Consider the following 12,209-nt stretch of genomic DNA (forward strand, 5'->3'; position numbering starts at 1 on the left):
GAAACGCAATTTCTCTTGCTTCCATTTGCTTCTATACGTCAAGTATGGTCATTGCGTTTCATGACGTAACCCCCTGTCAATGTTTCCAAACACGCCTTTTTGTTGCAAGATTTTTCAAACTATGCTTGCCTAACCTAACCGAACCTAACCTAACCTTACCGGAAATGGTTTGTGGGGCTAACGTGATTGGTTTGTGGGGCTAACGTCAATGGTTTGTGGGGCTAACGTCAATTGTTTGTGGGGCTAACGCCAGTGGTTTGTAAGGCTAACGAGGTATTAGCATAATTTCAAATCCGGCCACGATATTAGGCATTTTTCAGTGAAGAAGGTTGGAAACACTGCATGCACACTCCAAATCGACAAAACACTGCCACAACGCGCGATGAACCAGTACGTTATCGCCACATTGTGTGTTACAGAACCGGAAAAAGGAAAAACAGTGAGTACTCGTAAATTTAAAAAAATAGACATTATTTTCATTAGAAATTCATTATTACACCTAAAGAAATGTTCCGCAATGTAGAATTGTACGTTAGCAATGTAAAAAGTGCGAAATAAATGATTTCTAGGTGTTTCCACTAAACGGAAGTAGTATCAAAAAATATTTTCTAACGTAGTAAACTTGGGGATAAAAGACAGAACATTTGAGTTGTCAAAAATATAAGACATAATAATTTGGATGGACAAATTGGTATCATTAGTAGCTACAGTTGAATGTCCCAATCTATGAAAATTAAATTCGATAAAGATGTATGCTATTTGAAGAACAATTGTGTTTTAACCTTTATATATCTTCTTCTTCTTCTTTTAATTTCTGATGTATATATTGAATGTATATTATTGTAACCCTCTTTTATGTATTTTAACCTTATTCTGTGAAATAGTTTTATGCATATATGTTAAACACACAGTGTTGTATAAAGGTTAATCTGTTAACAACACTTAAGTAAATACATTTCAATTCAATTAAATATATTCAAAAACCTGGCAGTTGGGAGGGGCGATTGCCCCTATCACCCTCCTCGTGCATCCGCGCCTGACGTGGTGCAACCAAAATTGTCAAGAGATCACCTAGGTTAAGTCGGCGTTTACTTCCAACGTCAAGTGCGTACATTGCTATCAACAAGAAATGACGCATCGTGAATGCGTTGCTCGCATAATCAGGAAATGATACAACATATTTGTACTCGATGTAATTTTTGAATGACTTCGATCGGCTTATAACCGTAGATCTTGAGTAAGGAGTTGCTTCACATGTATAGATAAGCGTCAATATTTTGTAACGTTTCATGCAATTATATTCCAAGAGGATTTAATTTTGGATGTTAATTTCTTTCTCTTTGTGGTGTCAATTGGTGTTTTTTTGGCTTTCATATATTTCAAAGATTACATCGTGGTTTCAACGTTGAAGAATTGACAACCTACCTTTAACCACAGTACGTTCTTAAACAAGTTTCTAATTCTTGTGAAATCATTTACTGTATACAATTGATAATAATTCAAGGTCAAAATTCTCAACTACACTTTATTTGGATCACTATGTCGATCTTTTAAAGTAATTATCAATTGAATACAATACAGTATATTCGGAATAATATTCACAAGACACGAAAATATCATCTTTTCGTTTAGAGATACTGTATTTACGAGTCAATTAAATCAAAAAGACTTAGGTGGACAGGCCATGTAGCACAAATGGGAGGGGAAAGAAGAGTTTACAGGATTGTTGTTGGGAAACATGATGGTAAGAGACCTGTAGGAAGGTCAAAATTAAGATGGAGGGATAACGTTGAGATGGACCTAAAGGAAATCGGTAAGGATGGAAAAGATTCGATTGATCTTAGTTATTCACTTGATATTTCTTCTTCGTGATAAAAATCTTTAAAATAAATCTTTAAAATAAGGTTTGAAACTATAATAAAATTGTTTTCCGGGTACTTATTTGGTCATTAGGTCATTACCTACCGATATATTTCCTTCCTATGGACTTTGAGAGCGTATCAAGGATTCTGTTAGGACTGTTCGACTTCTGTATAAATATTTTAAATGCAATTCCGAATAAATATTGAGCGAAATAATTCTATTATCCAATTCTCTGCAGAAAAATTAATAATTACAAGTATTTTTAGGTCTAGAACAGTGGTTCTCAAACTGTGGTACGCGTACCTCCAGGGGTACGCGATCAGCTCGGAAGAGAAATGTCGAGAATACCCACACGACAACATTTTTGCTGCAGACTTCATTGTTTCAGACTTCATAGCTTTAACACTCAACAGAAAAATAATGCTGATTTTGTCACTGACACTCTTGTCTTTATTCATATGTTTTGAAATCAAATACTCGTTCGAAATCTATAATAGACTACATATGGAGCCGAATCTCCGCTTGAACGTTTCAAGTGCAAACCAGACATCAATAAACTGTACCAGGCTATGCAGGTACATCCTTCTCACTAGAAACTCTGAGTATTTACAATAAAAACTCCAAAATTGTGCCTGACAGTTTGTTTACAAACTTATTTTAGTTCTTTACTTTTGTTCACCAACTGTGGAAAAATATATGAATATTATTTTTTATATATATATACTTTTTAGCATGCAGGTGTTTCACATTTCTATTATTGTAACTAATCATAAAGATTGTAATCATACGAACACCCAATAAAATAATAAACGTGGGATTCTAATCTTTCCACATACAGCCCAAGTGCCATCTTTTGCAGATGCACACCCCACCAATCAAGCCAAGAAATAATTCCCCAAAACCCACTATTCGGAGAAAACCTATTGTGGGGGTACATTAGACTTTAGTTAGGACTAAAGGGTACAATGAGAGAAAAGTTTGAGAACCAATGGTCTAGAACATTCTGAAATGGGGCACAAGCAAAGAGGTTCCTATCTACTTAGGTTCATCAAATGCTAAGAGTTAGACTACGAATATCAATACTATAACACACAAATGCAATTTTAAGTAGCCAATTTAATTTTATAATCTAATACATTAAATTTCATTTACATTAAAATCTCATATTTTCATTTTAACAATTTTTCATAATTGTATTGATTTATGAGTCAATTTTACAGATCTCGTTTATAGTGTTTTTATTATACCAATAATGTTAAAACTGTAAAATACCTTCAATATTTTGAATGTGCACAGTAGACCCTCTCCTATGCAGAGCATGGCTGCAGCATTGTCGAACTCTCCACAGTAATTGGGTGCAGAGAACACTGTCACCAGTCGGCGATTGGCGAAGAATTCGTATCCGTCCTCCACAACCTTGAATAACGGAATCAAACACATAATACAAATTTCAAAATACAAACACATACAATATCCAAAATAAAATACGTTGGTCACATATAACAGGCCTAAGTGTTTCTTCATTGGGTGAAGCATGGTCAGTGTTAAAGTACCCCAACGCCATTATTATTATTATTATTATTATTATTATTATTATTATTATTATAAAAGTAGGGTTACACTTAAGCTTACAATTTACTTTACATTGATTCTGTAACAGCTTTTTGCCCTATATGAATTAATATACAGTTATGATATTTGTTTATAAGTATACATAAAATGGAATATTATAAATTTATATAATTTAAAAATATAAGAAATATACATTTCTGCAACTACATTATATGAAGAAGGCAATTAAGTAGATGAAGCACGGTGTCAGTATTCATATATTAATGCCCTAATCTGTAATTTAAATTTGGCTAATTTCTCTCCTTTCTGTAATTTATAGGTAGTTGATTCCACGGTTTATTTGCCAGAGATTACAGGGATTTTGACCCGTATCTTGCCTTGTTACATTTCGGTACTTGAATACTGTTGGTGTTATTGGATCGTAGATTGGGATAATGTATACTACTGGATATCTTTGTCACTTAATAAGTGGTTGTGTGAGTTAATTGCCTGATGAATTTTTAGTAGAAACGCATATTTTCGCCTGGATTCAAGCGTGGGTAGTTGCACCTCTTCTCTGCTAGCACGTGAAGTCGTTTGCGCCATATTTCTTATGTTACGAATAGCCCAATTTTGCGTTTTCTTTAGTTTCGTGGTATTATTTCTGTTAATCCCATAAAGTACAGAGGAACAATATTCAAGCAACTATTTAATAAATGATTGTAGAACGATAATTTGTTGGCACGGTGTACATATTTGCAGACAAATTGAAACTGCTTGATTCTAGGTGTGCTGCACGTGCACACATTTTTTTACATGTTGTGAAAAGGATAAAGTCTCATCTAGGTGAATACCGAGATATTTTCGAGACTTAAATGGTTTTATATTGGAAATACCTATTTTATTTCAATGTCAATTAGCCTGTTTTAATTGTTTGCACTGGATAGTATTAATACTTGCGTCTTAGACTCGTTCACTTTCAACATGTTAGATTGATACAACTCAAGAACTTCAGGTATGTTTTTCTCAATATTTGCAATTACTTTTTCTAATTTCCTTGACGCGCAGTACAGGTGACAGTCATCTGTCATTGACAATTTTAATATGATCAGGAAACGTAAAAAGTATTTATACCTGGTGAGCTCTGCATATGAGGTCCAAGTCGTTCTTGTCGAGAAATTTCCTCACGATATTTGATCCAAACGTAAAGGATACGCCTCTCTCGTTATCTCCCCAGCCGATTAGGTCCTGAAGAGAAAACAGAAAATCTTAGTAATCAACAAGAATTAGATGTTAAGTGTAAAATGTAACACTATTTTGTTAAATTCACTATATTGTAAACAATTGCCACACTAGCTTCAGGTGGAAGAAGGTTACACCCCTTGCATTTCACTTAATAAACACAAAACCCAAGAACAGAAAGGTTATTACAACAATTATTATTGTAGTTCTTTATTTTTCTTCTTTTCTGAACACACATAATTTCTCTCTAGCTACAAGAGACAATACTGTGGTATTTCAATATGAAGTTTGCTGGTTTATGTAAGAATCCTTCTGTTGTTCAAGATCCACAGATTTGTGCATGTGGCATTGAAATATATTTTTATAAGTATAAAAAGTGTGTTATAGTCTGTTTCACCCAGTTTAAACAGCTGATAATATAATTGGAACAACAGTTTTTTTTTCCTTACATAGTTTCTTTATTTCAATGGCAATATCAGTGTATTTAGTGCCAATCCATATAAAGTTGTGTCATTTTTATATAACTTCACATAATTATGCAAGAACTGTATTTTATTTAATCGGTCGTGTAAATGATATTAATTTTCTCTTCCAACATGGAATGTATTGAGTTTTTGGAGGCGGAAAAATGTTTCTCACATGTGACCCTGAATTCTAGTACGCCTTTCACGTATTTCGGAAGCAAATTACTATTTGCTATGGTGTTTACCTGCAGATGACGCTATGAACTTCACAATCTATCTACCTAACTGCGTATTAATTTTCTGACAACACAAACGTGTGTCTTTTCGTAACGTATATATAATATCTATTATTTTCACTGTATTTTATTTATGTATTTTTATGACAACAGTTGGTTTCAAACGTTTTCCTGTAGAATTGCTTTTAGCTAGTGTAATATTACTACATAGTGTATTCCAAGTTAGGCCTACCCCATTGAACCTTTGCATCCAATATAATCACTTTACATTTGCAATTATTCTAAATATTGTTTTGAATATTACTTTCTTAGACAATTTGAAGTGTTCGGCTTGAAACCATCTACGAAATTTCCTAATACTGTTCAAATTTTACTTTTATCAGTTGATGTTAAATTGACTTAAATAGACGCAGCAATTCAGTTGCTATATTAGATTTTCGACTGTTTCCTGTACATATCAATGCATTCTTCACGTAGAAGAAGGATGGAAAATAATAGTAATCAGTGCATTCCAGTGTTACGTGTTTGACATCCAAACATGAAATGTAAGGTTCTAGACATGAGATTGGATTAAAATTTTCATAATGAACTGATTTCATAGAATTATGAAGTACTTTGTGACGTCTGCTAAAACTTGAGTAGGATGGCAATGCCTGAATGCATGAAAGCATTATCGAAAATATGTTACATGTCTGACGCTTTAAAAATGTAGAAAATTTGATTAATTTGTCTATGAAGCATATAAGCTTGATGGTGTAATATGCAAATTATATGCATTCACAAACATTAAACCTTAATACATCACCTGATTTTCTTAGCCTATAGCTTGGGTTTTAAATTAAACAAAGTAGGTTTTTTGTATTAAACTTTTATTGATACTTGTAAGATTAATGTTCTCAATTTTTAAAGATAACATCCAATAAATGACCACCATTCGAATTGATGCAAATCTGGGATCTTTTGATTGTGTTTTCCATGGTGTTGGATATCTGCGAGGAAATTTTATGCTGAATATTGTCCATTAGTTGCTGTAACGTCTTTGGCTTATTCACATAAACCAATGACTTCATATTTCCACAAAAGAAAAGATCTGGAGCGGTCAAATCGGGGGACCTGATCAGCCATGGCAAATCACCAAAATGGGATATTACTCTGCCCGGAAAAGTGTCAGGCAAAATTGTCACAATTTTCCCTCGTTCTTGTGGGGTATACTTATTCATTTTTGCACACAATAAATTTCGTGAGTATCTTCTATTTAACTGACAAAACACTACTGATATAAACAACAAGATGTCAAAATAAAGATCAGTTCAAATAGGATGATGACTTTTGCTGACAATGATGACAATTTTTCTCCTCAAATTGTGTTCCATATAATATATATTTCTTCTATTTTTCTGCACTCAATAAGCATTAAACTTTCATATTAAGGAAAGCAATTACTTTAGGTTAGAGACAAATACTTCTAAAATTAAATAAGATTAAATATAATATTGAAATATTTTATACTATTTTGTAATGTAGATTCTAATTTTAAGCCACTACCACAATTTACTCAATGAACAATAATGAATATATATATATATATATATATATATATATATATGACCACTATTATTCTGTACATATAAATTAGAAAAACAATACATAATTCCAAAAAGATTCAGTTTGTTATTTACATGCAGTAGGGCCACTTTTCGTGGAATGCTCCCCCATTGGATCACATACCTTCTCTGGGTCGGACCACACGATATCGCAAACGAGACCTTGGTCGGGAATATTCGTGGGTCGGCTGATCCGCCTGATTTGGTCTAGGTTCTGAAGAGAGGGGCTCAAGCCCCCGTGGCAACAGAATATCTTCTCGTCTATTACAGCCGCCAGAGGAATGCAGTTGAAGCAGTCGATGAAGCTTTTCCACAATTTAACATTATATCTGCGTTTGCCTAAAATAACGAAGATCTGATTACTTGCTTTGCTCAACGTGAACATAGATCTTAGTACAAAATGTGTGTGTACGAAATCTTGGGGTGACAGAAGGGGTCTCTCCCCCATCAAAAATTCCAGTGGGGGAAAGTTTTTGTTAGCAATTAGTTTTGGCTTCAAATATACTTTACTAAAGATAATATAGAAAACTCTCCCGGGTTCGAATTCCGGCCTGGGCATGGATGTTTGTAAGTGTCCATTCATCAATTTTATCATATCATCACTCATCCCCATTTTCGCAAATTAGCCAAAAGTGGCACAAAAAGCGATGTAAAATAAAGAAAATAAATATAGAAAACTCATACAAAGAACAAAAGTAAATTAAAAAATTACATACAAAGAACGAAGAATAATGTGTCTCTCTATGTATGTGTGTGTATGTATTTATATTAATATCAAGCAGTACCTGGCTTACCACCTTGCTGATAAATTACGTTAATAATAATCATTTTTTGAAAATATTTAAACTGCTTGATGATAATTTCAACTCCTATACCATTAGAAACGCTAAAGTGTTAAAGTTTAAATATAATCCTGTAATATATTTATAATGATAAAAGTGTACTTAATTGTATTAACTTAATTATCATATTGTATAGTGTGTGTATGCTTCGTGATGTAATAACTTTATCTACTCATGATTATAACCAATGTACTAACCTCATCTTCTATTCCCTATCATATTTCATATTTTTTTGCAATATAATTACACTTACACCACACTTGTTTTTACTTTAAATGTCCTTTTTCGAAAATCGTATTAATTCAGTTACTCTTACTTACACCCCAATCTATTTTTTAAAAAAAACACACGTACACACACGCAGAAAAGAAACAGCAAACACAATTATTAATTAATATTTACAGTTATAGGTACGTAAAAAATATTTTTGTACTTATGTAAACAAGGCCGGTTTTGGCTACTAGAACAAGTCTTGTAATCTAAAGTTTTGTAATCAAAATATATTAATCAAACAATGTTCAAAGTTATTATAATACATATAATATTATAAATAAAGTATGAGAAAAGAAAAACAGGGAAACCGTTAAATTCAGAGCAAAAAACGTCCTGGTTTATATTTAAGGCTCCAGGACTTAAGCGCATACCCTCGAATGTATACGGGTGGAGAAAGGCTGCTTCGGGGTTTTCCCCCTTTTTATCATTAGAAGGGCCAAGAACTTATTTATAGATAATACAAGTATCATTGATCATAATTCTATACATACAACACCAATTTTAAAATATTTTCGTTCCAATCCATCATGTCATCCTATCACCCTGTTACTTTACAAGTTTACATTATAAAAAATGGAAGAAATTTTCGACTTGTACGTTACAGTGTCAAGCTCTTAGAACATATGGCTAGCTCTCGCACAATCCATTACCTTATCTGTATATTTCAACCTACATGCAGTGGTTAAAATTATTGATCCACCTTTCAGCTAATCCATCTACATTAATCAACTCATTATCATATGAAGGATAGAAGTCTTTTGCAGATACATAGTTCTTTCAAGTGGAGTGACATATACACACATGTACATTGTACATGCATGTAAAATCCCAACCAATTCGCGATTTACTTTACTGTGTGGTGCTGTAGTTCTTCATGTCTGTTCTCTTTTTTTCAAGCAATTCTTTCAGGTTTCTAGTATTCTTACGATATGTGTCATTTAACAGGTCCTCCAAAACAAAATTATTAAATTGCATACGTTGAACTCCAAGTGTTAAAAGTACTCTTTTTGCAGAATACGGTTATTGGTTTTTGACTCAAAATCATTCCTTAAAACTCGGCAATATTGCTGCACTTCACTCATATTTTCAATGTAAATATTCCTTAAATGCAATTACGTGATCATAGTGCGTAGACTATAAGAAATTCCAATAAGAACCGTCAAGAGGAAGAAAAATAGACATTCAAATACAATAGTAAATTCTTTGCTGGTGCATAAATCAACACTCGAGTAAATTGGTAACTTACCAGCAGATTAATAGTTTCTGAATGGATAATGAATTGCAGAAACTACCAACGGTATTTTGGTTTCTGTAATTTTATCTAGGAAGGTTTAGCCTCGTACCGCTCCCCACACTTGGTGATCTGTTGTCTGCTGAAAGAGCTTGACAGAAATCACGTGAGTGCTTCACCCAATAAAAAGAGTGCTGCTGCAGGCAGCACGTGTTTTCTTCACTGCCAATCAGAGCCCACCCTTCCTGTTGCGAGGGGACTTTGAACCCTACTATCGGATTGAAAATTAGAGATACTAGAGTTTGGACTCCAATTAAAAATTAACCAGTAGATCCTAACAACGAGTTACGTCAAAATTTCGGTTATACAATTCTTGGTTAACCTATACTAACCAAAATTTGTTTCGAGTATGCCTTCGATTTTATTGTTGCGAGAACAAGAAGTGTCGGTTATTTGGTAGTTTGCAAAGGACCGCTCTCTTTGAGAGTCTATAAATATAAATCTTGTAGTCCGATCATGATGAAATTTGAAAACCGCGCAGATAGAAAGATTTAAAATACAATTTTTAACTTTCAGATTTTCAAGATTGGCCAAAAAAAATTCTTATACATTTTCCGAAACAATGTTTTCTTAGTCCTACACATACGACCTTGGCCTCGTTTTGAAGCTTTTTACATCTGTGTTTGAAACCCATTATCATTGTCAATTCACATTGCGAAACTGATTTTTGACAGATTTTTATTCATCGGAGTAAAGATGTGCGTTGAACGTTGCATCACCGTGCGTGCTCTCATTACAGCGATGTCCGTTGAATAGTATAAATTGTGGGCTGTCAAATTAATCCAACTCTTCTTAACGCTCATGTAGAGTCACTCGGGGGAATATGCCCATCGGGGTTAAATGCCCACCCCGCTCGTACCTCGAAATAATGCTATGAAAATTCTGCGACTCTTGTTTGAAAGCGCCCTCCGTGGTGAGACGAGGCAGCACGTTTGGAGCTTGTGAGAAGATTCTGAAGCCATTCAGGGTTAATTTCATGAGGTAAGAAGACAATTTTTGAGGTAATAATTTATTGGACGTTGATGTATTAACAGTGTGCAATAATATTCCCAAGAGAGAAAGAAACTGAATTATATTTGGTGTAAAGATCAAGAGTCATGGAAACAAATCTGCAGAGTGAAACTGCCGCATGGTGCTCATAGTTGCCAATCCAGTGATTCAATTTTCTGCTTGTAGCTGTGGGGTGATATGCCCACAGAAATTAAGTACAATATGCCCATGGACATTATTATGAGAACAAAGGACCACAATGTGACTGGATCCAGTGCAATCGTTGTAGTATGTGGATGCATAAAATATGTATCAAATTCACGTTCATGTGTCCAATGTGCAATGCAATTTCTCACAAATGTAAACGGTAAAAGAGGCTATGGTAAATTCAAAATAAATGTTGTTAGAAACGCTATGCTTGTCTGTACAAATGATGTTCTGTTTACGAAAGAAACGTTAATAATCTTCCAGTTAATGCTGTGTATTATTTTCCATTAAATATGTCATGTCAAGTGTTACAACAATTGTTTCTTGTATTGGGCATTTTACCCCTAATGGGTGGGCATTTTACCCTGAACACTGGGTGTTTTGCCCAAATTGACATTCATCTGTTTATTTTTCTATGGTTCTTTTGCTATAAGACTTACAGTAATTACACTTATAGGTAACAATAACAAAACATGTAGCTTTCATTTGACATCCTTTCCATTGCGACACTCCTTCATTTAGCGAAGCTATAAACCGCCCAAAAAAAGGTTGGGTTTTCCCCCGAGTAACTCTAATCAGAAATATGATATTGGCGTTGCTCAAGAGGAACGCTCTTGTTTGGCTCCCCCAGGGAGGGTGACGCGCTGGGAAGTCGCCCATAAGCCGCTCCTGTAGTTTTGTATGGTGAAGCTACACAGACGAGAAATGTGAAAGTTTAAAAATGGTATACAGGGGAACAGTAGCAAGTCTGGAAAGTTTGAATTTGTTCGCTTATAAAACAGGAAAATGTGACTTATGAAGTTTTTCTCTTGATTCTTCATGTGTAATGAGGTACAGTAAAACCTCGTTAATCCGGACCCCGATAGGCCGGACTTCGCTTAATCCGGACAGGTAAGAGGTAAAAAAAAAGTGCAAGGTTTTAAATGTGGCTAAAAGTCAACAAAGAGAACTTCCCAAAGAAAAGGCAATCAACCACTGATGAAATTCTGTTTCCCGCAGACTTTGTACTGTACTGTATAGCAGTGGCGGCCGGCAGCAACTATGATGGGTAGTGCCAACGTGATCAAGAAATAGAAAACAAAACCTCCGTAATGCCACCCCCTCCCCTTGCGATTGCGCCACTGGCCAAGATGTTTATCCTCGTTTGGTAACGAGGAAAACAACGTGTGTTTAAGTAATAACGTACTAATCCGATTCATCTTCACTCACTAACCTATCTTTATACACTACAGGACACTTCCCTAAAAATATAACAATTACAAGAGGAAAGGAAAAACAACTCCTATCACCTTCTCCTCCCCCATGTACACATATTCTAACTGGATGTCGAAAATATCTTTGTTATGAAAAGAATGTCGAAATGCCAAAGGAAACTCGCATCATCATAGGATTTTTTACTTTTATATTTTAAAAAAAGTCTGGTTGGCCCTCTTGGTGCATCTATCTATTATCAAAAATGTTCATTTAACTTTGGAAAAATACTAGGTTCGTTTCTCCAAAAGTAGGCAGAAATTACTTCCCGTCTTACAAATCAGTCGTATTTAGCGACTTTTCTCTGAAGGTGGCAACTGTGTGAACACTGCGAAAGTTCCCTCACCGTGCCAGGCGAAGAAGGGCACGGTTTCTTATGGGCTAACCCCGCCCCC

General features: G+C 34.5%; 1 protein-coding gene across 1 annotated transcript in view; it reads right to left on the reverse strand.

Annotated features, from left to right (window-relative positions):
• Positions 1 to 12,209, reverse strand: part of LOC146002700 (serine/threonine-protein phosphatase PP1-gamma catalytic subunit B-like) — a 39,062-nt gene that overhangs the window by 2,351 nt on the left and 24,502 nt on the right. Inside the window, exons 4-6 of the mRNA XM_083140658.1 lie at positions 7,085 to 7,299; positions 4,549 to 4,662; positions 3,136 to 3,279 (exon numbers count right to left, since the gene is read on the reverse strand). Of these exons, the coding sequence (XP_082996784.1) occupies positions 3,136 to 3,279; positions 4,549 to 4,662; positions 7,085 to 7,299 (473 nt within the window). The remainder of the gene's footprint in view (positions 1 to 3,135; positions 3,280 to 4,548; positions 4,663 to 7,084; positions 7,300 to 12,209) is intronic.

The sequence above is a fragment of the Lepisma saccharinum genome, chromosome 18 (assembly GCF_977018435.1).
Source record: "Lepisma saccharinum chromosome 18, izLepSacc3.1, whole genome shotgun sequence".
Classification (NCBI taxonomy): domain Eukaryota; kingdom Metazoa; phylum Arthropoda; class Insecta; order Zygentoma; family Lepismatidae; genus Lepisma; species Lepisma saccharinum.